This window comes from Manis javanica, chromosome 6 (genome assembly GCF_040802235.1).
Source record: "Manis javanica isolate MJ-LG chromosome 6, MJ_LKY, whole genome shotgun sequence".
NCBI lineage: Eukaryota > Metazoa > Chordata > Mammalia > Pholidota > Manidae > Manis > Manis javanica.
This window is the reverse complement of record NC_133161.1, coordinates 5498551-5524941: the sequence shown is the minus strand read 5'-3', so window position 1 is coordinate 5524941 and position 26391 is coordinate 5498551. Positions and strand designations below refer to the sequence as shown.

The 26391-nt window shown below is 59.9% G+C and overlaps 3 protein-coding genes across 9 annotated transcripts; 2 read left to right on the top strand and 1 right to left on the bottom strand.

The window, feature by feature from the left end:
* The first annotated feature begins 1461 nt into the window (after positions 1–1461).
* ASIC3 (acid sensing ion channel subunit 3) lies at positions 1462–5170 on the top strand. 3 transcript variants are annotated; one of them, XM_017651659.3, is made up of 11 exons: positions 1462–1995; positions 2719–2869; positions 3078–3205; positions 3327–3522; positions 3616–3672; positions 3760–3907; positions 4188–4279; positions 4372–4451; positions 4547–4618; positions 4804–4862; positions 4990–5170. In XM_017651659.3, the coding sequence occupies exons 1-11, from the start codon at positions 1462–1464 to the stop codon at positions 5066–5068; spliced, it is 1596 nt and encodes a 531-aa protein (XP_017507148.3). In that variant the 3' UTR covers positions 5069–5170. The 3 variants fall into 3 exon arrangements, with proteins under 3 accessions (XP_017507148.3, XP_036855236.2, XP_017507147.3); XM_036999341.2 differs by lacking the exon at positions 4547–4618; XM_017651658.3 differs by lacking the exon at positions 4804–4862.
* A 983-nt stretch (positions 5171–6153) lies between these two features.
* CDK5 (cyclin dependent kinase 5) lies at positions 6154–10766 on the bottom strand. Of its 3 annotated transcripts, none has more exons than XM_036999342.2 (12): positions 10562–10766; positions 9364–9452; positions 9200–9267; positions 8997–9057; positions 8843–8899; positions 8058–8153; positions 7840–7914; positions 7586–7682; positions 7335–7404; positions 6737–6797; positions 6548–6628; positions 6154–6430 (listed from the first exon to the last, which is right to left on the bottom strand). In XM_036999342.2, exons 1-12 carry the CDS (start codon positions 10728–10730, stop codon positions 6344–6346), a joined length of 1011 nt encoding a protein of 336 aa, XP_036855237.1. In that variant the 5' UTR covers positions 10731–10766; the 3' UTR covers positions 6154–6343. The 3 variants fall into 3 exon arrangements, with proteins under 3 accessions (XP_036855237.1, XP_017507170.1, XP_073094317.1); XM_017651681.3 differs by lacking the exon at positions 10562–10766 and adding an exon at positions 10099–10256; XM_073238216.1 differs by lacking the exons at positions 6737–6797; positions 7335–7404; positions 7586–7682 and having other exon boundaries at positions 6548–6671.
* Positions 10767–10772: 6 nt separating this feature from the next.
* On the top strand, positions 10773–26343 carry SLC4A2 (solute carrier family 4 member 2). Of its 3 annotated transcripts, none has more exons than XM_017651679.3 (23): positions 10773–10906; positions 14295–14408; positions 15983–16148; positions 16292–16533; positions 16614–16732; positions 18181–18413; positions 18492–18634; positions 19603–19783; positions 21024–21159; positions 21244–21409; positions 21545–21659; positions 21785–21969; positions 22081–22306; positions 22457–22672; positions 22752–22900; positions 23027–23221; positions 23844–24098; positions 24211–24300; positions 24507–24673; positions 25074–25327; positions 25414–25583; positions 25856–26029; positions 26122–26343. In XM_017651679.3, exons 2-23 carry the CDS (start codon positions 14358–14360, stop codon positions 26200–26202), a joined length of 3714 nt encoding a protein of 1237 aa, XP_017507168.2. In that variant the 5' UTR covers positions 10773–10906; positions 14295–14357; the 3' UTR covers positions 26203–26343. The 3 variants fall into 3 exon arrangements, with proteins under 3 accessions (XP_017507168.2, XP_036855235.2, XP_017507169.2); XM_036999340.2 differs by lacking the exon at positions 10773–10906 and adding an exon at positions 11936–12102; XM_017651680.3 differs by lacking the exons at positions 10773–10906; positions 14295–14408 and adding an exon at positions 14470–15003.
* Positions 26344–26391: the final 48 nt, after the last annotated feature.

The window sequence follows — 26391 nt, the reverse complement described above, 5'->3', positions numbered from 1 at the left end:
TGCTCCAGCCACTGGGAGTCTTTCCCCACCCAACCCATTGTCTCTTCTGGATCAACTGAGGCATCTTGAGTCAAATGTGCCAGCACTGCCCTTCCAAGGCCGGCACTGCCACACTGTTCTAGGCATTGTGGCCCCTGGGCATCCCAGCCAGTTTAGGGGCACAGTGTCTCTTCCTTTAGAAAAGCCCCCATGCAAAACAGACACTCCATTTTATTGCTGGGCATGCAAAGTGGTGTAACTTCCAAGGTGGGGAATTTTGTGCTGTCTATCAAATAACTCATGCAGTTGCCTGTTAACCCAGCAGCAGTTCTATTTCTGGAGTTTACATCCATGCAATGATATAGATAAGCACCATTGTTTGCAGTGGAAGACTAGAAACCCCCAATGTTCATCAATAGGGGTCCATGTAATGGAATGGTGTGCATTCTCCCAAATGGATTAGTTTTCCAGGTGCAGATGGTCTGCAGGATATGCTAAGTGAAAAGAGATGTGAAATTATAGGATACCCAGGTCCCCTGGGAGGGTGGCACATGGGGCACCCAGGGTATGCCTGGGAGGGTGGCAGGTGAGCCCAAAATCAGTCTCCAATAGAGGAGGGCCTGAGTGTGGGGAGGTGGGAAAGGGGGCCACTGGAGACAGACTGCCCCTGAACATGGGACCTGAAGAGGCCATGGCCGGCCAGGGGAGGCTGGGGGCTCTGAAAGAGGAGCCTGCCAATGCCAAACTTCCCACCACTTCCCAGCTTGGTGGAGAGCCAACTTCACTCTCTGTGAAAAAGCAAATGGTCCCTGGTGAGGTTAGTGGGGAGAGAGGACAGACCGGAGGAGGGAGGGTCTGGGCCAAGGAGAAGCAACTGACCCTCAGCCCCACCACAGGGGCTGCAGCTGAGAACGTAGAGGGACCAAAGGCACCCCCAGCCCCAACTTACCTCTGGGCTCCCCTCAAACTCTACCCAAGATTGCTGTGGTTTCCTGCTGGCGCCTCTGGTCTCCACAGCCACAGCCCCCCCACATGCCGCACTAATGGCTCAGCCAGGGGCCCCAGGGACCTACCCCGCCCCCCAAACTGCTCCGCCGGCCCCCTTGCCCCCTCACCGCTGAAACCCAATCCTCTGCGGCACAGGCTCAGCAGACAGCCTCCAGCCACGTGGCCCCTGCCTGCCACACCAGCTTGCCTACCGGGGCTGCTGCGGAGCCCCCAGCCCAGTGCTGTGCCCAGCCCAGCCGCAGCCTGCTCCCGGAGAAGGCCTCACTGGACTCCCCAGGCCGGGACCTCCCCACCCCTTAGTCTTGGCTCCTCACCTCCACCTACCCCTCCCTTTGCCTCACCTGCAGCTACCCCTGCCTGACCACCCAAAGCCTCTCCCAGCCCCACCCAGTTCTCAGACGGAACCTTTTTCCTCCTTCCAAGCCTCTTTTAACCTGGTTACCATCCCCCCCGGCCCTCTCAGTCCCCTCAGCCATGAAGCCCCCCTCAGGGCCAGAGGAGGCCCAGCAGCCAGCCTCGGACATCCGCGTGTTTGCCCACAGCTGCACACTGCACGGGTTAGGCCATGTCTTTGGCCCGGGGGGCCTGACCCCACGCCGGGGGCTGTGGGCAGCAGCCATGCTGCTGTCGCTGGCTGCCTTCCTGTACCAGGTGGCTCAGAGGGTGCGCTACTACGGGGAGTTCCACCACGAGACGGCCCTGGACGAGCGTGAAAGCCACCGGCTCACCTTCCCAGCCATCACCCTGTGCAACATCAACCCGCTGCGGCGCTCACACCTCACACCCAATGACTTGCACTGGGCTGGGCCCACGCTGCTGGGCCTGGAGCCCACCGAGCATGCTGCCTTCCTGCACGCCCTGGGCCGGCCCCCCGCGCCACCCGGCTTCATGCCCAGTCCCACCTTCGACATGGCCCGACTCTATGCCCGAGCTGGGCACACCCTTGAGGACATGCTGCTGGACTGCCGTTACCGTGGCCAACCGTGCGGGGCTGAGAACTTCACCACGGTGAGCTGACCACCAGACCCATCCCACCAGGGACCCAGGAGCACCAGCCAGTCCCTGCCCAGGACCAGTAATCCCTGGCCTTGCCATCCCCAGCTTCCCCAAAGCCAGGGAAACTTAGCACTTGTGCCTGGAGAGCCTCTCCTCCGCAGCCAGGCCCCGAGCTCCCCACCCCATCGGTGCCTTTCTGTTCCCCCCAGGAAGCTGTCCTCCTTGGGGTCCCCTCCCTGTCTCTCATCTGGACTGTGCGAACTCATGCCACCCAGCCCGGGGCCCTGACCCAGGCTGGCTCTGGGCCCCAGGTCTGGTCTGAGGAGCCCCTACCTACTTCTGAGGGGTGGGGGGAATCTAACGGGGCTGTGGGAACGTAGTGACCCCTCTCTGCCAGGAGGAGGGGACTTGTTTTCCCTCTGCCTGGAGCAGGGTAACTGGGACCCACTTCCTTTCACACCGGTCTCCAAAGAAACGCTTGCCCTGCAGCCTGGAAGGGTGGAGGGGAGAGGGGAAGAGGAGGAGTTGGGGTGATGGGGTCCCGGGAGCGTCCAACAGCACGTGCCTGTATGAGGGAGAGACTGGGGGCCCTGAGATGTGGGTTTTGTGGTCAAAGAAGAGATCCAAATAACGATGGAGGGGAGAGGTCCCAAGGTCCTCATGTTTGCCTGGGGGAAGGGCTGGCCAGGGCCCTTGTTCCCTGGTGAGGTCTGCCACCTGTCTGCCCATCCCCAGATCTTCACCCGGATGGGCCAGTGCTACACCTTTAACTCCGGCGTGAACGGGGCAGAGCTTCTCACTACTCCCAAGGGTGGCATGGGCAGCGGGCTGGAGGTCATGCTGGATGTGCAGCAGGATGAGTACCTGCCCGTGTGGAGGGACATGGGTATGGGGGCTGCTGGGAGGATGCAAGGGAGGTGGGGTACAGGTGGGACGCCAAAAGCTCTGGGAAGGTGAGCTGGGGCTGGAAGAAGCCCCGATCATGCCCTTTCCTGGGGGAAGAGGATAGGGCTGGCTGGCCTCAGTCCTGGGGAGAGGAGGCTCCGGCATGGGGTCCCTAGGACTCAGGCCTCAGGGTTCCCCTCCCCCGGCAGAGGAGACCCTGTTTGAGGTGGGGATCCGGGTGCAGATCCACAGCCAAGAGGAGCCACCCATCATTGACCAGCTGGGCTTCGGGGTGGCCCCCGGCTACCAGACTTTCGTGTCCTGCCAGCAGCAGCAGGTATCCTCACTGGTGCGGCCCCACCCCAGCCCCCAGTTCCTCAGACTGGTGCCAGGGGCCTCTGCTCCACAGTGACCGCTCATGTTCCAGCCGGGCCCCTCCTTAACCCGACTGTCCACAGCTGAGCTTCCTGCCACCACCCTGGGGCGACTGTAGTTCCGTTTCTCTGGACCCAGACTTCGAGCCAGATCCCTCTGGTTCCCCGGGGCCCCCCAGCCCAGGCTCCAGCCCACCGTATAGTCTAATGGGGTGTCGACTGGCCTGCGAGGCCCGCTATGTGGCTCGGAAGTGCGGCTGTCGAATGATGCATATGCCTGGTAAGGGGCTGGGGGAGCGGAGAAGGGGGCGGCGCAGGGTGGGGGCCGGGGATCGCTCCTGAGGCTGTATTCACACCCCCACCCCCACCCCAGGCGGCGCTCCAGTGTGCAGCCCCCAGCAGTACAAGGACTGCGCCAACCCGGCGCTGGGTAAGGGCAAGCCTCCCCCGCCCGACTCGCCCGGCAACCCTGACCCCCCGGGGGCCGGGCCCTGACCCTGGCGACTGCGGCCCGCAGACGCCATGCTGCGAAAGGACGCGTGCGCCTGCCCTAACCCGTGCGCCAGCACGCGCTACGCCAAGGAGCTCTCCATGGTGCGGATCCCCAGCCGCGCCGCCGCCCGCTACCTGGCCCGGAAACACAACCGAAGCGAGGCCTACATCGCGTAAGCGGGGCCGGCCCCCTCCCCTACCTCCCCAGGGTGAGCCTCCGTGCGCACGCCCGGGTGGACCACCAGTCTGCACATCATCGCGGGGCTCTGGGACACTGGGCAAGCTGCTTAACCTCTCTGATGCAGTCTCTTCTGCAAACGAGGGGCGCGAGGCAGGGAGGACCCTCCCAGGGCTCCTGAAAGGAGTCAGAGACAAGAGAACAGGCACCTGTTTCGTAGCAGCAGCTGGCACCAGGGGCTCTCCAGCGAACATTTCTGGCCTTTCTTCCTACAGGGAGAACGTGCTGGTGCTGGACATCTTCTTCGAGGCCCTCAACTACGAGACAGTGGAGCAGAAGAAGGCCTATGAAGTATCAGAGCTGCTGGGTGTGTCTGTGTGTGTGTGGCATCCCAGGCATCTAGGGAGGTGTGGGTTGAGCAGGTGGCTGTGAGCTGATGGGTGACCGTGTCTCTGGTAGGAGACATTGGGGGCCAAATGGGACTATTCATCGGAGCCAGCCTGCTCACCATCCTTGAGATCCTCGACTTCCTCTGTGAGGTGGGCCCAAGGCCCCAGTAGGGGGAGGGGGAATCAGACCGTAGGACTCAAGGGGAGGGTGTACGCTGGTCACTGCCCCCTCTGCTTGGCCCCAGGTGTTCCGAGAAAGGGTCCTGGGATACTTCTGGAACCGAAGGCGTTCCCAAAGGCACTCCAGCACCAATCTGGTAACAGCCCCTCTCTTCCTACCCTGCCATCTCCACGGTGGGCACGGGCCCTTCCCCTGAAGCCTAGAACACCAGCCCGCCCCAGCTGAGAAAACACTTGTCATGGGAGGGGCCTGCAGTGACCTTGACTTGTCCCTGGGAGAAGGGACCCATCCCCACATTTGACCCTCTCCCTCCACCTACAGCTTCAGGAAGGACTGGGCAGCCATCGAGCCCAAGTTCCCCATCTCAGTCTGGGCCCCAGGTAATGTGAAATCGCTCCCTAAGGTCAAGGAAGGAGGGGCAGGTCCAGTCCAGAGGGCCAAGTCCAGGCCCAGGAGCAGGGCAGTAGCTGTGAGGCTCTGTTTCAATGCTGTGCTGTCTCCTCACAGGCCCCCCGCCCCTTCCTATGCTGTCACCAGGACTCTCTCTGCCTCCCACCGCACCTGCTACCTTGTCACACAGCTCTAGACCCGGTGTTGGTGTCTTCAGGACTGCACCCTGACATCTTGGACATGTCCAGCCTGCATAGGTCTTTGCCATCTTCACCCCCAATAAAATTCTAGTGTATCAGCCTCAGCTTTTCCTCTTACCGGCAGACTAGTCAGGCCAAGTTCAGCCCTGTCTGGCACAGGACCCTGCCAGTCTTCACACAGTGCATTTAGTGTCTGAAAAGAAGGTGGGTCCCAATTCACCACCACCAATCTCTGGGAGAACAGAGTAGTGAGAGGGCCTCAGGCATTTGCACCTCCGGTGCAGAGGACTTTATCAGACTGACTTCTCGGAGAACGGAGCCCAAAGCCAGGTGAGAAGGCAGAGAGGAATATGGGATAGGACAGCCACCTTGGGGGTACCATCTGTGAATAACTAGAAGGCAGCCTGGCAAGTGGGGAAACAAGAAGGGAGAAGATGCGGGCTGCCCACTTCCATGGACACCAGCTGCTATCCAGGCGCAGAAGATCAGGACCCTTATCCCACATTTGGGACCCAAGCCCCAGGGCAAACTGGGGGCCCCAGCTTGAGAGGGTGGACACCTTCCCTTCCTGCTCCTGCTAGTAAGGGCACACCCAGGCCCTGGCCACAGCCCACCTTCCCAGGTCTTTCTCTGCAACCCCCAAACACTGGAAAACTGACAAACCAGCAGGTGGGGAAGGGGTGTTTCTAACCCAAGCACATCTTTGAGTCTCTCCCATTCCAGCCTAAAGGCCTGTGGGGAGGGAAGGGACAGGGCAGGCATGTGTGGGGGATGGAGGGCCATAGAAAGGCCCAGCCCTTTATCCCCATTCCGGAGGAAGGCCGCCCTTGCTCTCAGGCGCTGGCTGCCTGACCCCTCAGGACTGCCCTCCTGGGCCGAGGGAGGAAGGGCATGCTGAGAGCCTCGGACAGCCACACTGTGTGCTGCCCTGGAGCCCAGCCACTGGGAGCAGCGGATCAAGGATGGGGCTGCTGGGCTTGGGGCGAGCTGGAAGCAGGGTTATGGAGGGTGGATGGAGCAGAGCGAAGACCCCTGCCCAAGCCACCCCCTCTCAGAGCCACCCTACTGATCAGCCAGACTGTGGGGAAGGAGGCAGTTTATGAAATTAAATAAAGTCCACGGAGGGAGTGAAGAACACAGCCGGGCACCTCCACCTTGGCCAAGCCCAGCACAGCTGAGGCTCAGCACCCCATGTGTCCCCTGCTTTTCCTCCCCTCCTGGGAGGGGCTTAAAGAGGCCAGGCACCAGCCTGGCAGCCAGAGTCCTGGAGCCTACGGGGGGCAGAAGTCAGAGAAATAGGGGTGCTGCAGGGCCTCTTCTGCCGAGATGCGCTGGACAGGGTTACACTTCAGGAGGTTCTGGAGGCAAGGAAAAAAGGCAGCAGGTTCAGGCCAGTCAGCCACCAGAACCCCACCCTCTCCGTGTGCCTCTGGACAAGTGTCCTGACCCCACCCCTTATCCCTGCCCTTGGTTACCTGCAGCAGGTCCCTCCCTGTGGCATTGAGCTTGGGTACGACGTTCACCAGGGACGTTGTAGCTGGGTACATCGGGTAGGGCTGTGAGGGGGCGGGGGGTGCAGGGAGGGTCAGAGCATAAAGGCTGTAGGGCCAGGAAAAAAAGGGGACCACCAGTGAACCACCATGACCCCCCATTCCCCACTGCACCTTATAGTCTGGCAGCTTGGTCATGGCAGGCCACTGCTCCTCAGTCGGTGTCCCCAGCAGCGTGTCCACAGGGTCAAGGACCACTCAGGTGGAAAGGAGCAGATGAGGGGCTCTTCCCCACCCCACCCTACCCCCCTCACTTTACCCCCAGCCCGTGACAGAGGTCGGGGCCGGACTGAGCGACTCTCATACTCAGCCCCACCTGCATGGTCTTCAGTGAACCGGGCACTTATAAACATTCACTACTTGCCTAAACCCTGACGCCTGAGCTCCTGATGAACAAGTCAGCCTCCGCACAGCCCTAGATAATCCCCCTGCTCCTTCTGACTCTTCATCCTAAGGATCCACCTCTCGGCTGGAGGAGCCTGCTCTTGGCTTCCTCCACGAGCCCTTCATGCTGCAGGGCGCAATCACACCGGCTGGCCGCGCCCGTCTGCCCTGTGACACCAGGGTGTCCACTACCCTCCGCCCTCTGTCCCCTCTCCTTAAGCACCCCCACGCTGGCCCAGTCCGTCGCCACCCTCCCTCCCTGCACTCTGAGTTCCATGGCTCCCTGCTCTCCTTTCAGGGGGCTCCATGAAGGCGAAGGCAAGGGTATCGGAAGATCCTCTTCAGCTGGTCATCTACATCATTGCCAGGGAAAAGAGGCCGCCCGGCGTTGGCCAGCTCTGGGGCAGAGGACGTGGGTAAGAGATGGCACAGGAAGAGCCCCTCACTGCTCAGGCACCCTCTGTGCCTTCTGTCTCCATCCCTGAGGGTCCCACCCCCTTCTCTAGAGGGACCCTCCAAGCTGTAGCTGTCCACTCGAACGGGAGAGAGTGCCCCTCTACAGAAGACCTAGCGTGTCACCTGCAAAGATGCAGCCGGCTGACCACATGTCAATGGATGTGGAGTACAGCTTGGCCCCAAACAGCACATCCGGTGGCCGGTACCACAGCGTGACCACCTGGAGAAGACCCCATCCACAGGGCCCCCTACTTAGAGAGCTAGGAAGGAGGGAGCTCAGCGAGGAAGGGAAAATAAAGTTTTGGGTCCTGGAGGAGAGCTGAGAGATGCTCACTGGGCCTCCCTCCCTCACATCCGCCCCACACCCCACAGCTCACCTCAGCGGAGTAACAGCGAACAGGGATCCCAAAGGCTCGAGCCAGGCCAAAGTCAGCCAATTTCAGCTCCCCATTCTGCAGGGAGATGGGAAAGAGCATGGAGAGGGGCTTTTCAACAGTCTCAGGCCAGCTTCCCCCCTTTCAGCCAGCTCCCCTCCTTGCCCGCTGCCTGTGGCTCCAGCCTCCCAACCTCCCACCCTCTCCCGGGGGGGGGGTACCCTGTTTATGAGCAGGTTCTGGGGCTTCAGGTCCCGGTGCAGCACGTTGCGGCTGTGACAGAACCCCAGGCCTTTCAGCAGCTGGAAGAGGAAAGACTTGGGGGGCAGGGAGGAGGACATCAGACCCCTGGACAGGATGCTGCACCCAGCCAGGGGGATGCTCCCCCCTCTTCACTCTCTGCTTTGTCTCAAAGCCCCATCCGTCTTGCAGCAGTAAGCTCAGTATGACATCATTCATTCACTCCGGAGGACCTGCTTCATTCTGAGCTAGGGATTAGAACTGTACAGTCAGCGGAGGCCTGGGTCCCTGCCTTTCCGGAATTTAGAGACTGGTGGGCCTTCCTCCCTTCCCAGCCCATGCCCTCTCTCCCCTCATGTGAGCACACACATCAGAGCCATCAACAGACATATTGTGCTGTGTTCGTATTCAGCACTGTTTCCTTGGAACTGGAATAAGGCACTTGGTTTTGGGCCTATAACAGGCCCTGGCACACAGCAAGGCATTCGTAAGTATGTGTTGAATGAATGAATGTATCTCTTTGAACCTCATTTTCTCCTCTTTCAAGTGTAAATCACATCGTTGACATCAGAGTGGTACTAGCAGGTCAAAGAGATCAAGTGAAAATGTTCACTAGGATGGAGGCTTGTGGAGAGCAGAAACTGGGTTTGCTCGTTTCCTGACACTCCAGGGTGTCCCCGCTCAGGGCCTGAACTTGGTGTTCAGGGTGTGTACACTGAATACAGACCCCCACCCAGCCTAAGTCCCCAGAATGCCAGTCCCTCACCTTTACAATTTCAGGATCTAGGTCACCATTGCAGCTGTCAAAATACTTCTTGAGGTCCTAAAAAGGGATGGGGGTGTGGGAAATGAGACAGTTTAACCTCACTCTTGGTCCCTACACCCTCCCAAGGCTTCTGTCTCCCAAGCCTCCCTTTCACCTGGTCACAGAACTCAAAGACCAAAGTCAGCTTCTTGTCACTATGCAGGACATCATGAAGCCTAGGAGAAGGGAGAAGGGAGGGCTCAGGCAGGCAGATCCACAAGTGTGCGCCTAATATCCCAGTATCAGGCCAGCCTACCTTTGAAGCCCCCTCCACCTCCTACTAACCACAGGGGCAAGAGGTCCCTGCCGTCTACACACCTGACAATGTTCTTGTGTTTCAGCTCTTTGAGCAGGCAGATTTCACGAAGAGCAGAACTCGGCACTCCCTACATGGGTAGGCGGTGGGGCCGGGTGGGCAACAGTCACATCCCACCCAGCCTGGGCCCTCAACACCCTCCCTGGCCCCAATACCCCAGACTTACCTCATCATCGTCATCCAGCCTCACCCGTTTCAGAGCCACAATCTCATGGGTCTCTCGGTTTTTGGCCTTGAACACTGTCCCATAGGTGCCTACAGGAAACAGGTTGGGGTGAGGAAAAGGATGGGTACCCTTCCCCATCCCAGGAAGTCCCTGCGGGAAGCAGGAAGCGTGAGAGTGTTATTTCTGATGCCTGGAGTAGTAAGGGAAGAGATGCACAATGAAGGCCTCAGTGGAAGAGCTTCGCGAGTGGGAATGTGGCATAAAAGGTGCCTGCAGGTGGCTCAAGGGTGTCTGAGGTGGGGAGAGGCTGGGGCTGCAGGGTATGAAGGTCTATAGTAAAGGCCATGCTTCAGGAAGGTCTGGAAATCGTGAGCAGGGGTCTGGGAAGGGAACAAGGCAGGAATGTTGCGGTTGGAGGTCTGACGCGAGAACAGTGGCTGGGAGGTGGGTGAGGTCCTGCTCGTGGTTCTGAGGCTAGAGATAGGAAGTGCAGGAGGTGCTGAGGTTGGCAGGTGGGTCTACAGAGAGAACTAAGCGTGGAAGCGGCGTCTGTGGGAAATGCTAACGGGTCTCAGGTAGGTGTCTGTACGGAGTCCTGAGCTCGGGGCCAAGGCTGCAGCCAGTGCTGAGGTCGGAGTCTGTGGGTATTGCTGACGGTAGAGAAGCCAGGGCTGCAAGGAATACTGAAGGGTCTGCAGGAAAAGATCTTGCAGGAACATCTCGTGGTCCCATTACCTTCCCCAATCTTCTCCAGTTTCTCGTATTTCTGCATGGCGGTAGCCGCGGGGACCCCTATGGGCCCTCGGTTCTAAGGCTCCGGCCCAGCGTTGCAGAGGAGGCGGCAACCTAGCCTCCGGTCCCGCCCCGCCTCTTGCTGCGCACGGGCTTATGGGTCTTGTAGTCCTAGGATGGCCAGGTTCCCAAATAATGCCCATGGCCTTAGACAGCAAGACTACAACCCCCAGCAGGCCGCGCTCGGGTTCTGCAGCACTCTCCTCTCCGGGCTCCAGTGCCTCCGCGGAGGCAAACCCTGGACTTCAAGACCCAGGAAGCATCGCGTATCCGCTTTCCGTGCTTCCGCGCGGTGGTTCCGCGGTTCTTACTGTGCCCCACTCCTTTCTGTGATCACAACCTTTTGAAAAGGACCTCGCCGGGACTACACATTCCAGAATGCAGTAGGGGTGGGGGTGGGGCGCACCTGCGATTTGGGGTTTGGCGGCTTGCATCCTGGGCCCAGTTGGCCTGGCTCTGACCCAGCTGATGGTGTTGAGGTTCCAGCGACCTCCTGACAGTCTCAGTACGGGTTTCGACCTCTCCCCAGGCCATCTTAGTGACCCAGGACTGACTGGAGAATGGCTCGGAGCCATGTCTTGCTGGTGATGACTTCACAGGAAGCAGTTGACTTCAGGGCTGGGAAGAGAGACAGGTGTGCCCCATTCAAGACTGGATTTAACATGCGCCAGAGACCCCTCTCTCTTCTGGGCCCCGTTTGTCTCCTCGGAGCCTACCGGACTCTAGCTGGTCTACACTCTGACATCCCGAGGCAAGTTGGCTGGAGTACTGGGAATCCCCCCTTGCCAGCCTCTGGGCTCCGGGCCCACTGGAATCAGCCTGGGTGTGGCCGAGGGCCGGCAGGTTGGTTACCGCCCTCAGACAGAAACACAGATAGATGCAACACTTGAAGGAACCTTGACCTCATTCCTTAAGGAGTTGATTACAGATTTTTTTGCGGTGCTGTTTCATTATTGCATTCTTGAAGGCTGTGAGCTGGACGAAAACGGTTCCAAACAGCGCCAGAACCAGAGTTGGTGCTTAACATTTGTTAATTAACTCGTTTATATCCAAACGTTTTCCGCATACAAAATGTTCTGTTTCACACAGTGGCAAACGAAGAAAGGAAGCGAAAAGTGTATCCCTTATCTAGAAGAATCCGTAATTTAGTTGAGAAAACCAGAAGAAGCACATAGAGATCTTTTAAATGACAAGTGATGACCATAATAAGGTTCCCGTAAAGAAGTCTCCGCAGGGAATCTCTTTGAGGAAGCAGTTCCATTCGGAAAGCCTAGGTCCGCTAGGGTAAAGGGCACTCAACCTCCAGCAACCATCACCCCTCTCAAACCTCTCCCCACCCCCGTCCCCCAGGCAGACAGAGTTCTAAATTCTTAGGCACTGGAGATTAGCGGGGAGGGGTTTGGGGGGGAGGGAGGGACAGAATCTTGATCCCTATGCATTTATATTTCAACTTCCACCGTCCCAAATTTTCTAATCATCTCCGTGCCTGAGTTTTCCTTCCTGGGATCCCCAGCGTGAGGCGGGCTCCTTTTCCGCCCAGAGGTGTTTATTGGGGCCAAGAGACGGCGTCCCCGGGGCGCTCGAGCTCCGTGCGGGGAAGCCCGGAGCGGCGGCCTCGCGGGACCGGGCCGAGGGACAGCCGGTGGCCTCCCCGGCCCAGGGCTCACGGTGCCGGGCGGTGCCGGGAAGCGCGCCTCCGCGCCGGGACTCAGACCTGGCTCCGTGCCTTCCAGCCTGCTGCGGCGGGACCGCGCACGGTGCGCCGGGGGGCGCGCACGCAGGGGGCTGGCCTGCCTGCGGCGCGGGGGAAAGTTGAGTTGGGAGAAGTTGGGAGTGGCGGGGGCGCTCCCCAAGGTGGGCACAGGGGAGTCGTCAGCAGCGCGCGAGGGCACGGGAGAAGGGGTAGAGACCCCGAGACCCCCGGGGCACGAAGCCCAGAGCAAGCGGGTAAGCGGAGAGGCGGTGGCAGGGGAGGCCAGGGCCGCGGAGAGAGGAAGGGAGGGGGAAGGAAAGGGGGGAACTCGGGACTCGGAGCGGGGAGGGAGTGCAAGTGGAGGAAAGGGCGGAGACTGGGGCGCGGGGAAGCGAGGTCTGGGGGAGAAGGATGGGGAGGCGTGCAGAACCCTGGTCGGAAGCGCGATCCGGAGTCCGCTTATTAGAGTCCCCTAACGCGAGGGTGCCGCGCCCCCTGCCACCCAAAGTGGGTAGACTCGGGGAGACGCCGCCGGGCGGGCTGCAGTCTACACCCCTCCCCGGCGACCCCTTACTTTATCCTTTACGGTGCAGGGCGCCCAGTCTTGGGGGTTGCCCCGGGCCTCTGCCCCCAACCTCCGGTTGAGAGGTGGAGCCTGGAAGGGTGGGTAGCGGGTCAGGTCAGGACAAGGGGTCTGGCAGAAGAGGGAGCAGCTGAGATGGGCAAGAGGGGCTCGGAGAGTTGGACCTGCCTCCTGGGGGGCTGGCTTGTCTGGATGGGGTGCTCCGTGCTGGGTGTGAGGGGTGACGCTGTCTGAAATCCAGGGTCCACTTTATCTTCCTCCTTGCGCCCTCCTATCCCCACCCCTAGCCAGCCCCCACGTGGAAGAGCTGTGGAATGTACGAATTCACTTGGGGGTAGTTAATGCCCAAGTGGGGGTCCGGGGTGCTAATCCCTTGGGCAGGGGGAGAAATGCTAATCCTCTGGGCGGGTCGGGGCTGGTCCAGGAATGTGCCCCCACCCCGGATTATCGCACCGACGCTCAGGACAGAAGCTGCTTTGTGTTCTGGGACCTGGAGGGGGAGAGGGAGGAGGGGAGGATGGAGGTGCACGTTGAGAGCCCAGCCCGGAGGTGGCAGTGGGGCACCTGCAGGAGCTCAGGACCCTTCACACCCTCCCCATACCACCAGGGTCCCTTCCCCCCACACCAGACATGCCCTGGCTGAAGGCCTGCTAAGGGAGTTACAGACAGCGGTCAGCTGAGTGGGAATGCTTGCCAGGAATGTGTCCGTTCCAGGCTCCCCACCCTGGCTGACCCCCTAACCTATATTGTTTACCCTGCACTGGCCTGTTTTACCCCCCAGTAAGGCCTAAATTGGGCACCTCTGACCCCCACAACATACTGCAGAGCTTCAGTATTTTTACCTGCCAAGAGCTTTGGGTGTCTCCTGTGCTTCCTGTGAGTGGGTACCCCAATTTGCACTGGTCAGTTTCCTTAACAGCAACTCTTCGGCTCCCCCCACCACATAGTGTTCTCTCTACATACCCCTACAGTCACCATCAGGAGGGCATCAGACAAGCCACTCATATTTTCCTGGCCCCAGACTAGGGGTGTGGAGGGATCAGGACTGCCCCTCAGGGCTGAACCTCAGGGCTTCTGTGCCCACCCTCCTCCCACTTCGTCACGTGCCCCTCCCCCATTAAAAGCTCGGCCCTGCCTGTGCCCGCTCTCGGCCCTTCCTCCCTCCCATTGAGTGAGTGGAGTTGGGCTCCGGCCCCTCCCCCAGGGGGCCAAGTTTCCCCATCTGGCCTTCCTCGCGGGAGGGGGCACAGCCAAGCACCCCTTCTCGCCCTGGGCCAGGGTCTCAGCAGCCCCCTTGCGTGCTGTTTTGGGTTCTCTCTCTCCCTAGCCCCTCTGCCCTACGGAGTGTCTCACTCTCCGGAGCACACCCCTGGTTCAGCCCCCTCGGTGCCACCACTCGGTCACCACTCCTGCTTCTGTTTCTGGCTCAAGTCTGGCCTTTCTTTCCCTGCCTCCCTCCTCTTATCCCTGCTCCCTGATTTCTGCTGCCTTCTCTTCAGGTTTGGCCCATGGCTCCTTTTACGCCCCATTTTTTCCCCCCACCTTCTGCTTCTTCCCCCTGCTCTGCTGACTCGCCTGGCCCTTTGTGGCTCCCTCTGCTCAGCCCTCGCCTTTGTCCCTTTTTGTTCTTCTCTTTTCTTCCTATAAATAACTTATCTTTGCTTTCTCTGCCTCTTTGGGCCACTCTAAGGCTCTTCCCAGGCTGGAGGATCCTGCGCAGCTGGGAGGCCCCCGCGCCGTGGCCAGCGGGCGGGAAGCCCCGAGTCCTGATTTGTCCTGGGCTGGGAGCTGGGGCTGCCAGGGCCGGGACGCCCGTGCTGGCCGGCCGCTCTCACACGGTGACTGGTACTCTCCCCCTCCCAGGTTATGCCGCCGCCTTGTTGCCTTGAAAGCCGCAGCGACAGCGAAAAGGGCTAAGATTTGGCCATGAGCAGCGCCCCCCGGCGCCCCGCCTCGGGCGCAGATTCTTTCTGCACTGTGAGTATTGCCCGCCCAGTTGGCAGTCCCACCGGCCCTCTCAAGCCACAGGTGCTCCGGCAGAGGACCAGGTCAAACAAGGGTGCCTGTGTGTAGAGAGGTTTGGGACGGAGGGGCGCTGCCATCCCTACTCTGGTCTTGCCGGGTGCACGGGGGTTTGGGATGGGTATTGGTGGAGGGTCACAGTTTCCAGGCCTGTGGTGGGAGTTGAGGCTGTTTGCTGAACAACCCAGGGTTGTTTAGACTCAGCTAGGGAACGCTGGGGACCCTGGGTCTCTAACCTGGAGACTCCCTCTGACCCGGCCTTACAGCAGCAGTGGTCGGAGCACAGTGGTTCTGGATCAGCAAGCTCGCTGTGACCAGCCCCACGTGCCACTCAGGCCCGCCCCTCCAGCTCCCATGTGGCCACCGCCCCACGTGGCCCCCTCCCGATTTTCCTGGGAAATCTAATGATTAACCCCCAGTGCGGTAATCAGCCCGTTATTGGCCACTTTGGCCCAGCGGGCACGTGACTGGGAAGGGGTGTGGGCCGGGCCCCTCCCCCTCCTTCCCGAGTTCTCCCTAGCCGGCCATGGACTTCCTCTTGCGGCCTCAGGTGCGAGGGGTTCTCGACCCCCTCCCTCACCCCGCTAGCTCCCTGAGCTCGCTTGGGCAGCCTCCTGCCGCCTCCCTCCCGTGTGCTAATTCTGGTGAGAGTGGGGCTGAGCGCTTGTGGGAAGCCAGAGGTGGGCAGGGATGAAGCAAGACCCCTGACCCCAGGATCTTCTTGAATCCAGAACCCCGCCATCCCTAGTTGCTCCTGTCCCCACCTCTGCGTCTCCCTAAGACCCGCCCTCTTCCCAGCCCTCCCCCCCTTGCTCTTCCGTGCTCTCGCGGCTGGCACCTCCAGGGAGGGGGCTCCATACCCTGCCCTTGGAGATCCTGATGCCCTTCAGGTTCAGAAGCTCTTGAACAAATATTTGGCGGTGCTTGGAGCGGAGACCGGCAGGGGGTGGGTTGGGGGCTGGACCAAGGCCACCGGCTAGGCATCTGGCCGCTTAGCTAGACTGAGCTCTGGAAAGCGCCACCGCAGTCTCGCTGCTCTGCTCCTGCAGTATGACTCAGGTGGGGGGAGTGGGGTGGGGTGAGGGGCGGGGCAAGGGATCTGGCGAGGGGCCCCGTCTCCGTGGGGTGCTGCTTTGCAAATAGGGGGTTCTCCTGCCCAGGTGAAGTGCTGCATTCCCATGAAATCCAGGGGCTGGGTTTCAGTTTTGACTCAGTCGAGTCAGCTGGCTTGGGCTGGCCCAGAAGTTACTTTCAGACTCAGTAGTTGCCCTCTAGCCGGCGGAGTTTGTTCACTCTCAGCTCAGTGAACTGCCCACGGGCATACAGGGTTTGTGCTGAGACTTCCAGGGCAGACCCCAGGCCGTTTCCACCTTCCTTAGAACCGACCGGAATGGACACAGCCAGGCTTCCTCCTGGGTCCCTGGCATTTGAGGGGAAGGCAGTTAGGGGAGTCCTGGGTCTCCGGCACTGGGCAGGATACAACCCGTGGGGAGCCCCTGTGTGTGTGTCTCACGCCTTTTTTCTCACAGCCAGAGCCAGAGAGTTTGGGCCCCGCAGCGCCTGGCTTCCGCGAGCAGGAGGAGGATGAACTTCACCGCACCCTGGGCGTGGAGCGGTTTGAGGAGATCCTGCAGGAAGCCGGGTCTCGAGGAGGGGAGGAGCCAGGCCGCAGCTATGGGGAGGAGGACTTTGAATGTGAGGGGCAGACAGGGAGGGGGCGAGGGGGAGCTTAGGTTTGACTGCCCAGCAAGGAAGGGGCTAGGGGCCTAGTGGGAGGGGCCGGGATGGCCCACAGGGAAGATGTGCCTCTCAGCAGCCAGGCCTCCTCCTCCCTGCAGACCACCGCCAGTCCTCCCACCACATCCATCACCCACTGTCTACCCACCTGCCTCTGGACGCCCGCCGCCGCAAGACACCCCAGGGCCCAGGACGGAAGGCTCGCAGGCGCCCTGGAGCCTCCCCCACTGGGGAGACCCCTACCATTGAGGAGGGGGAGGAAGAGGAGGATGAGGCCAGTGAGGCTGAGGGGGCCCGGGCATTCACCCAGCCATCCCCTGCCTCCACGCCCTCTTCGGTGCAGGTGAGCAGGGGCAGGGCTCCAGAGTATGTGTGCAGGGTCCCTGGCCTGGCCACACCTGCTCACATGGGTCCCTGTTTCAGTTCTTTCTCCAGGAGGATGAAGGCACTGACCGCAAGGCAGAAAAGACTAGTCCCTCTACCCCTCCAATGCAGCCCCACCAGGAGGCAGCTCCCTGGGCCACCAAAGGGGCCCAGACTGGGTAAGTGTCCCCAGACAGACCTCCCCTGCTGGTGTGGTCAGTGAGGTATTGCAGGAGAAAAAAATAATGAGCCTGGGAACATCAGACTGGAGTTCAAATCCCGGTCCCGCCCCTCTGCAGCTATTTGGGCAAGGAACAACCTCTGAGACCCATTCTGCCATCTGTGAATGAAGAATAATAGAACTATTCTCCCAGGGTGGTTGCAGGCATTAAAGGATGGTGTGAATCAAGGTTTAGGTGCGGGGGCCTGGCACAGAAATATGCAGTCTAAGCTGCCCCCTGCCGTGGCTTCAGGTGGAGCAGCATCAGGCACTGGATCAGGAACTGGACTGGTGACCTCCAAGCACCCCAGGGTCCCCAGAGTGTAAGAGGAATAGGAGAACCCCTTTTGTTTTTTGGAGCTGCCAGTCCACCCTGGTTATCTCCTGAAATGAGAACTGTCAGAACAAGTTCCTGTGCTGACTGCCTGGCTCAGGCAGTGTTAGTACCAGGGTGACTAGAGTTTAGGGATGTTACCAGAGGCCTCCAGCCTCCCTGAAGGGGAAATCACTTTGAACTAGGTCTCAAGGGTACTACTATCATGGACCTGTTGTTTTCTGGGTGCCAGGTGGCACGAAGGGCTGTGGGGAAGTGAAGGGCCTGTTGCCCCTCCAGCGGTGCACAGACTCACCAAGGAGAAAGGCTGTACATGTGGGGCTGGGCCTGTGGTGGCCGTCTGCACTGTGGTGCAAGCCCGCAGGTGGCTGGTGACCAGGAGGATGTGGGGGAGCTTTGGAAAGCATGACCTTGGAAAAGTGGGTCAGATTTGTTGCCAAGCATGCAGGCAGACCAAAGAGAAAGCCTGGTGGGGGAGACTGTCATGGGCAGAGACCAGGGTTTGGAGCAGTGGGAGGAGCTACATGCCTGAGAACTGTTTAGAATGATGTGGCAGGACCAGGACACACTAGCAATGGCAGAGAGAAAGGAGCATCTTAGTTGGGGGACAGGAACAGAAGTGGAATGTAAGGGACAAGGAGTTCATATCCTCCTCGTGACCATGGGGCTGCTGTCTCCAGTTTCAAAGGCACATGTCCACATATTTTATACCATTTGGTTAGAAACGGGAGATGCTGTGACCCTCCTGAGTCACGGTTAGGGGTGGAAAGGCCTGGGAAGGAAAGGCCTGCACCAAGTGTATTTCCAGACTTCACTGCTCCCCAGAGCCTGGGAGGTGGCCTCAGCTCCATTTTGCTGCTGAGTTTTGTTCACAGGTGGCTGGTGTGATGGCTCAAGTGGCACAGCAGAAAAGGGTAGCCCCAGATTCAAAGGCCACCATCTGCTTCCAGCATCCTCCCTCTTTCACCTCCATACCTAACAGAAGCGGGAAGCGAGGAGGGTGGGGGTCCCCTTCCCAGGGTCCTCCTGCCTGGCTCCTGGCTGCAGGAGCTCACGGCTGCCTGTCTGTCCAGAGCCCTGGTGGAAGAGGTGGTGGTGGTGGCTGGTGGCACTGCAGGAGGCGATGATGGGGGTGCCTCTGGGCGCCCCCTGATCAAAGTGCAGCCCGGGCACCGCAGCTACAACCTGCAGGAGAGGAGGCGCATCGGAAGCATGACTGGGGCTGAGCAGGCGCTGCTGCCCCAGGTCCCCACAGATGAGAGCGAGGCCCAGACGCTGGCCACAGCTGACTTAGACCTCATGAAGAGTGAGTGCCGGGCCAGGGGCTGGTGGGAACAGGAGCAAAAGGAAGGGGGAGCCTGATATTGTCCCTCTGCCCCCCCAGGTCACCGGTTTGAGGATGTTCCCGGGGTACGGCGGCACTTGGTGCGGAAGAATGCCAAAGGGTCCGGGCAGAGCAGCCGGGAAGGGCGAGAGCCTGGGCCCACGCCCCGGGCCCGACCCCGGGCTTCCCACAAGCCCCACGAGGTACTATTGGCCACTTCACGCTCTTCCACTGTCTCCCTGCCCCTCATCTCCCTGACCCCCCACCTCTCAGTAACCATGCGCGCCAGGGCTGTCCCCTGCGGCTGTGGGCTCGTGCGGTCCACAAGGGTGTTGTGTGCACAGCTTGGACATTGCTGATCTGGGCTTTACAATTCTGTCACTTTTAGACACCATTGATTTCTTACCATGGCTGTTCTCTGAGGTGTTTGAGGTCCCTCTAGGCTAGAACGGCTCTATGGAGCAGCACACTTCATTTTTCAGAATCCAGTCCCCCCCTGTACTCGTGATCCTCCCACAGCTTGTGAAGGCGGCGTCAGCCATACTCCAGGGCAGTGATTGGTCAAGGCCACTCAGTCACTTAGTGATGCTGCCCATCTGAGACTCCAGAGCTCTGACCCTTCCAGAGGGTTTATATTTACCATTATATTGAGGCCTAACAGACACACAGTAAAGGGCCCTCAGGTTAAACATACAGCCTAGTGACTTTTGCACGTGTAAATGCCTGGCTAACCTAATACAGACCACTTCCCATACTCAGGTTCCTTCAGCCTCCTCCCAGCCGGTGCCCGTGTAGATGACTGCCCTTCTGTCATTCTACTCACGATTAGTTTTGCCAGTTCTTGAGTGTGTATAAATGGAATCATGTGACATCCCAGTGTGTGTGTGCGTGTGCATGGTGACCATCCATCAAGCACTTATGAGTCACCAACTGTGCCAAGTGTTCTGTATGCTTTGTTCTTTAAGTCCCCATAACAGTCCTTTGGGATGGATATCATTACTCCCATTTCACAGATGAGGGAAAGAGAGTCACAGATTGGTTAGTAACTGGCCGGGCTCTGTGCCTGGGCCCTGTGGGGTGATGTGCGCCACCCGACTCTGCTTGTCTTGGAGCGCAGTCCCTCGGACCCCATCCGGCTCCCACCCTACCATGTCTTCTCACTCACCCCAAGGTGTTTGTGGAGCTGAATGAGTTGCTGCTGGACAAAAACCAAGAGCCTCAGTGGAGGGAGACGGCACGCTGGATCAAATTCGAGGAGGATGTGGAGGAGGAGACGGAGCGCTGGGGGAAGCCCCACGTGGCCTCCCTGTCCTTCCGCAGCCTCCTGGAGCTCCGCCGGACCCTGGCCCACGGTACCCGGCCCTCCTCCCTTGTCCATCCTCGCCCCAGGAAGCTCCCTTCACCCACGCCCATCCTCTGAAGAACAAAAGACCCCCAGATTTGTGTTGAGCAGCACAGTGTGTAGTATCACCAGAGCCCAGGAGGGAGGCTCTCCTGCTGTCATCCAGCCTGCCGTTCCTCGGGGTCTGTCACTGGGTGATGGCAGGATGACACTATTCTCTTTTATCTGGCGTTTTCAACAAGCAGCTTCTCTAGGTGATATTTTCAGATCACTGAAGCTGGTATGTTTTAGATGCTAACCTGTTTTTAAGCAATTTTGATGGAAAGCTTTCTGAAATGATCTAACCTACAGGGTTGTATAAACTACTTCACTAGATGACCAGAGGCGCAGGATCTGCTCTCTGCTTGTGTCCTATTTCCTACTGGGGAAGTGCCTCCCGCTTGCTGCCAGAGGGCCTATTTCTAAGCAGCTGAGGACTCAGAAGCCTATCCTCAGAAGTGTTCCCCAATGAGTAGTAAACAGATTCTGAGTGAGGCTTGAGGGCCAGAGGGCCAGGACTTTATCATTGGGCTTTGTCTTCTCTGCTTTGGCTGCTTGGGGGCCTTTGTTTCTGTTTGTCTTTAGTTCTGTATTCCTGCAAGTTGACCTTGACAGAAAAAATGGCCTGGTGACTTTGGGAAGGACTTTCATTTCCATGTGAAATGGCAGCTCAGAGCAGTGACCCCGTGGATAGCTCTAGAGGCTGTCCCGGGAGCAGCTGTTGGACTTGGGGAAGTTTAGGAGCCCAGGTAGAGGGGTCGTCTTAAGTGGCTCAAGGCTGACATGTGGACAAGGCCACAGACCAGCTCGCGCTCCAGAGGCAGACCTGGGACCCTAGAGCAGACGTCAGAGGAGGCGTCTACAACTCACTCGGAGGAGGAACATTCTAACTATGAAGAGCAGTGCTGTCTTGAGTGGGTGGCCTGGGGTTCCCCAGCGGAGGCTTCATGTTCTCTAGAAGGGGCGCCTGATAGCTGGGGTCCCGTGGCCTCTGCTGAGCCCAACATTCTTAATGGGAGGGCGGTAGGAAGGACCAGGTGAGAGAGAGGATGAGTTTGGAACCCTGCTCACAGATTTTTGGCTGGTGCTCTGTACCCTAAACACTGCACTTAGCCTGGCTGTCTCCCTCCTTCCCTAACTCTCCCACCCTCCCACCTGCACCCTTGGTCTTGCCCAGGGATGAGGGCCCTTCCATGCCATCCTGATTCCAGGGGCTGTACTCTTGGACCTGGATCAGCAGACCCTCCCTGGGGTGGCCCACCAGGTGGTGGAGCAGATGGTCATCTCTGACCAGATCAAGGCTGAGGACCGAGCTAACGTGCTGCGGGCCCTGCTGCTGAAGCACAGGTGGGGCTCTGTCCATCTCACCCTGCTCACCTGGCCCTAGCCCCGCTGTCCCCCTCCTGACCTCCCCTCCCTCTGCCCCTGCAGCCACCCAAGTGACGAAAAGGACTTCTCTTTCCCTCGCAACATCTCGGCGGGCTCCCTGGGCTCCCTGCTGGGGCATCACCATGGCCAGGGAGCTGAGAGCGACCCGCACGTCACCGAGCCTCTCATTGGAGGTGTTCCTGAGAGCCGGCTGGAGGTGGAGCGAGAGGTAAGGGGAGGTGGCCCTGCCTGGGTCAGATCCTGGCCACCACATGTAGCTACAGGACTGCGGGCAAGCACAGGGTGAACAGGTGGTGGGACTAGGGCACCCGGCTGGGCTGAGCTGCGTTCTCCTGCATCCCAGCGGGAGCTGCCACCTCCGGCCCTGCCGACCGGCATCGCTCGCTCCAAGTCCAAGCATGAGCTGAAGTTGCTGGAGAAGATCCCGGAGAATGCTGAAGCTACGGTGGTCCTCGTGGGTATGTGGGGGGCATCTCGGGCATGGGGGGCTCTGGCAGCAAGATGGAGGGGTGCCGCCCAGGGGCTGGCTGGAGGCTGGGAGACAGCCAGACCCTGCTTGTGCCCGCATGGTGCCTGCCCCTAGGCTGCGTGGAGTTCCTCTGCCGCCCCACCATGGCCTTCGTCCGGCTGCGGGAGGCAGTGGAGCTGGACGCTGTGCTGGAGGTCCCGGTGCCTGTGCGGTTCCTCTTCCTGCTGCTGGGCCCACGCACGGCCAACATGGACTACCACGAGATCGGCCGCTCCATCTCCACCCTCATGTCTGACAAGGTCAGCCCCGCCCCAGAGCCCTCCTGGATGCCCCCTAACCGTCGTGCCCAGCCCTGCTCTAGCCCCCGGCCTTCATCTTGTGCCCTCACAATCCTGATCCTGCTTTGGCAGCAATTCCACGAGGCAGCCTACCTGGCAGATGAGCGGGAGGACCTGCTGACCGCCATCAACGCCTTCCTGGACTGCAGTGTGGTGCTGCCGCCCTCGGAAGTGCAGGGCGAGGAGTTGCTGCGATCTGTTGCTCATTTCCAGCGCCAGATGCTCAAGAAGCGGGAGGAGCAAGGCCGGCTGTTGCCCATGGGGGCTGGGCTGGAGCCCAAGTCCGCCCAGGATAAGGGTACGGGCCAGCGCAGGCCAGGGGCCGGGACAGGGCTGGCTGGGGTGGGGGCTTCTGGGGTCAGGTTGGGGCACCTGTGTGTATGTGGAGGAGAGCGGGGTGGGTAGGACGGGGCTGCAGCAGGGGCCCTGATGGAGGCCTGGGTTGCAGCGCTCCTGCAGATGGTAGAGGCAGTGGGTGCAGTGGAAGACGATCCCCTCCGGAGGACAGGCCGGCCCTTTGGGGGACTGATCAGAGATGTGCGACGCCGCTATCCCCACTACCTGAGTGACTTCCGAGACGCGCTGGACCCCCAGTGCCTGGCTGCCGTCATCTTCATTTACTTTGCGGCCCTGTCTCCTGCCATCACCTTCGGGGGGCTGCTGGGTAAGGAGAGGCTTCGGGGCAGGGGGGGCGTGCACAGGGCCCCAGCCGCCAGCTCCTCAGCTGGTTCCTGCCACCCCAGGAGAGAAGACACAGGACCTGATCGGGGTATCAGAGCTGATCATGTCCACGGCGCTGCAGGGTGTGGTCTTCTGCCTTCTGGGCGCCCAGCCACTGCTGGTGATTGGCTTCTCAGGGCCCCTGCTGGTCTTTGAGGAGGCCTTCTTCTCGGTAAGGGTCCACAGACTCCTCGGACTAGCTCTTCCCACCTGCTCCAGCTGCCCCTCGTCTACCTCAGGACTCCTACCCTGCTATCCCTGGCTCTGGACCGGACCACACCCCCCTCTCCTCCCCCAGTTCTGCAGCAGCAACAACCTGGAGTACCTGGTGGGCCGTGTATGGATTGGCTTCTGGCTGGTGCTCCTGGCGCTGCTCATGGTGGCCCTAGAGGGGAGCTTCCTGGTGCGCTTTGTCTCACGGTTCACCCAGGAGATCTTTGCCTTCCTCATCTCCCTCATCTTCATCTATGAGACCTTCTACAAGCTGGTTAAGGTGGGTAGGCCCTGCTGAGAACGGGGCCAGGAGGGGGCAAGGCCTCAGGCCTGGAGGGATCCCGGGGTGGTCTGCTCTCCCTTGCTCTCTCTCCTGGGTGCGAGGTCTCACTGCCCGGAGTGTCCCCTGGCTGCAGTCCCAGGTGCCCAAAGTTCTTCATCCTGTGCCCTTACTATCCTCCTGTCACCAGCACACACATACCAGGGCTTCAGATCAGTCTTAAAACACACATATTTTTAATAACAAAGGTAACACGTGCTCTCATTAAAGTGGCAAACAGTCCAGAAATGTGAAAGGGAAAGGCCCCCGAGATGACAGTCCCATTCTGGGCATCACATCCATGTCTGTGTCAAGCTCAGAAGACTTGTCCCCAGAGCCTCCTGTGCCCCATGTCCTCCTCTAGGCCTGGCTGGAGCCACACTCCCCAGCTGCCTTCCCAAATTAGACCAACCCCTCTTTTAATCCCCAGTTGCCCTGTACTCTGATCCGGTTACCTGATCATTTTCTTAAGGCAAACTCCTTGACGGCACGCTGGCCATCCCCCATCCTACCTGTCCCGCTCGGTAAGCTCAGCCTGGGAATCTTTCCAGTTCAACTGACAGGCTCCTTTGCCTCTTCGCAGATATTCCAGGAACACCCCCTCCACGGCTGTTCAGCCTCCAATAGGTCCCAGGCAGACAGCAGCGAGAATGCCACTTGGGCTGGGGCAGGAGCCACTCTGGGGCCTGGGAACGGGAGCTCAACCAGGCAGTCTGGGCAGGCGAGACCCCGAGGCCAGCCCAACACGGCCCTGCTGTCGCTGGTGCTCATGGCCGGCACCTTCTTCATTGCCTTCTTCCTGCGTAAATTCAAGAACAGCCGGTTCTTCCCTGGCCGAGTATGTGGGCTGAAAGGCTGGAGGGAGGTGGGAGCTGGGACAGCAAGTGGGGAGTCGGATTTAGGGCCGGAGTGCGAGGCAGAGAGCCTCTGAGCGTGGTGCTTGTCCACAGGTGCGGCGGGTGATTGGGGACTTTGGGGTGCCCATTGCAATCCTCATCATGGTGCTTGTGGATTACAGTATTGAGGACACCTACACACAGGTGAGGTGGAGCACATGCAGCAGTGAGGAGGTGCTGCCTGGCACTGGGCTTGGGGTGTTTGCCTCTAGTCCCCCAACCCCAGAGGGGTGGACTGGGTAGATGCCAGGCCTTTACCTCAGCATGCTGTCAGCATCACCTTGCCCAGTGCAGCTCAGGGCTCTCCCTCCGAGGCTCACTGGCCCCTGGCCCTGTCCTCTGCCCTGCAGAAACTGAGCGTGCCCAGTGGATTCTCAGTGACAGCCCCAAAAAAGCGGGGCTGGGTCATCAACCCCCTGGGGGAGAACAGCTCCTTCCCTGTGTGGATGATGGTTGCCAGCCTGCTACCCGCCATTCTAGTCTTCATACTCATCTTCATGGAGACCCAAATCACTACGTGAGTGGCCCTAGCCAAGGGGGGTGCTGTGCGAACAGGAGCTACCCGATGCATGGAGGGGCCAGAGCTGTGGCCAGGCTAAGGGGCACAGCTGCACTGGGTGAGGGAGCCCAGGATGCCAGGCTAGCTGCTGGAGTTCATTGTGTAGGCAGCAGAAAATCCCACTGACATTTGTTTGCTGGGATGGGTGCAGGACAGCTGGAAGCTGTCCCAAAGGGCAGGGAGGGCAGCACGGACAGGGTTCGGCTCTTTGACAGCTTTGATAGAATGGGCAGGGGCCACCAGGTTCCCAAAACAGGCAACTAGCTAGGTGTTTCCAGGCACCTGTGCCTGGAAAGGCACAGTTGCTGCTGAACTGGGCGCAGGGCCCGGGCCTCAGTGAGTGCCTGTCCCTGCTCAGGCTGATCATCTCCAAGAAGGAACGCATGCTGCAGAAGGGCTCGGGCTTCCACCTGGACCTGCTGCTCATTGTGGCCATGGGTGGCATCTGTGCCCTCTTTGGCCTGCCCTGGCTGGCTGCTGCCACCGTCCGCTCCGTCACTCATGCCAACGCACTCACCGTCATGAGCAAGGCTGTGGCACCTGGAGACAAGCCCAAGATCCAGGAAGTCAAGGAGCAGCGGGTGACAGGGCTGTTGGTCGCCCTACTTGTAGGTATGTTCACCTCTTGCCCGCACCTTCCCAGAGCAGCCTGTGGAGGTGGGGAGACCTGAGGCCAACTGTTCCTTCTCCTCCACCAGGCCTCTCCATGGTTATCGGGGACCTGCTGCGGCAAATTCCCCTGGCTGTGCTCTTTGGAATTTTCCTGTATATGGGAGTTACTTCCCTTAATGGGATCCAGTTCTATGAGCGGCTGCACCTGCTGCTCATGCCACCCAAACACCACCCAGACGTCACCTATGTCAAGAAGGTGAGACCCCACTTGGGAGGGCCCCTTGCCTCTGTCCCTTCCTGGTCTGTGTGGGTCAGCCTGCAGGCCCCCATCTCCCCACTCTGGCCGGCCACCATTCAGTCTGTGCACACCTGGCTCTGGTAAGCCCCTGAGAAGGCACTTCTATCCCTAGCCGGTGGAGGGAAGGGGTCAGCTGTCCTCTGGCTGTGGCAGGCTGGACAGTCCTGCGTGGACCAGGGCCCAAAGAGACTGGGCAGAGGCTTGGGCTTAACAGTCTCATCCCCTCCCAGGTTCGAACCCTCCGAATGCACTTGTTCACGGCTCTGCAGCTGCTGTGCCTGGCCCTGCTGTGGGCTGTCATGTCCACAGCTGCCTCCCTGGCCTTCCCCTTCATCCTCATCCTCACAGTGCCGCTCCGCATGGTGGTGCTCACCCGCATCTTCACCGAGCGGGAGATGAAATGTGTAAGGCCCCCTTCCCCCCCCCCGCCCACGCCCCTGTGGCCTTGTCCCAGGCCAAGGTTGGGGTCAGCCTTCCTGATGCCATCCCCCCACAGCTGGATGCTAATGAGGCGGAGCCGGTGTTTGATGAGCGGGAGGGAGTCGATGAGTACAACGAGATGCCTATGCCTGTCTAGCTGCTGCCCCAGTGGACAGTGAGGGACGACGGACAGAGGAAGTGGGCTGGGGGTGCTCTCCCCCCACTCCTCCTTTTTATTTAAGTAAATAATTTAAAGTCCTCTAACTGCCCCCACCTCAGTAAAGTGCTTTGGTCCTCACCTATCTCTTGCTCTATGTCTCTCTGGGGGTGGGGGTGGGGGTACATG

Bases quoted from the DNA above. Each gene is read 5' to 3' on its own strand.
- ASIC3 (XM_017651658.3), top strand. From the start codon at position 1,462: ATGAAGCCCCCCTCAGGGCCAGAGGAGGCCCAGCAGCCAGCCTCGGAC. The intron at 1,996-2,718 runs GTGAGCTGACCA...GCCCATCCCCAG, and splicing joins GGGCTGAGAACTTCACCACG to ATCTTCACCCGGATGGGCCA. The intron at 4,280-4,371 runs GTGTGTCTGTGT...TGTCTCTGGTAG, and splicing joins TGAAGTATCAGAGCTGCTGG to GAGACATTGGGGGCCAAATG.
- CDK5 (XM_036999342.2), bottom strand. From the start codon at position 10,730: ATGGCTCCGAGCCATTCTCCAGTCAGTCCTGGGTCACTAAGATGGCCT. The intron at 7,915-8,057 runs GTACCCCCCCCC...ATCTCCCTGCAG, and splicing joins AGAACCTGCTCATAAACAGG to AATGGGGAGCTGAAATTGGC. The intron at 7,683-7,839 runs GTGAGCTGTGGG...GGTCTTCTCCAG, and splicing joins TTCGCTGTTACTCCGCTGAG to GTGGTCACGCTGTGGTACCG.
- SLC4A2 (XM_017651679.3), top strand. From the start codon at position 14,358: ATGAGCAGCGCCCCCCGGCGCCCCGCCTCGGGCGCAGATTCTTTCTGC. The intron at 21,410-21,544 runs GTAAGGGGAGGT...CCTGCATCCCAG, and splicing joins GGCTGGAGGTGGAGCGAGAG to CGGGAGCTGCCACCTCCGGC. The intron at 24,674-25,073 runs GTGAGTGGCCCT...GTCCCTGCTCAG, and splicing joins ATGGAGACCCAAATCACTAC to GCTGATCATCTCCAAGAAGG.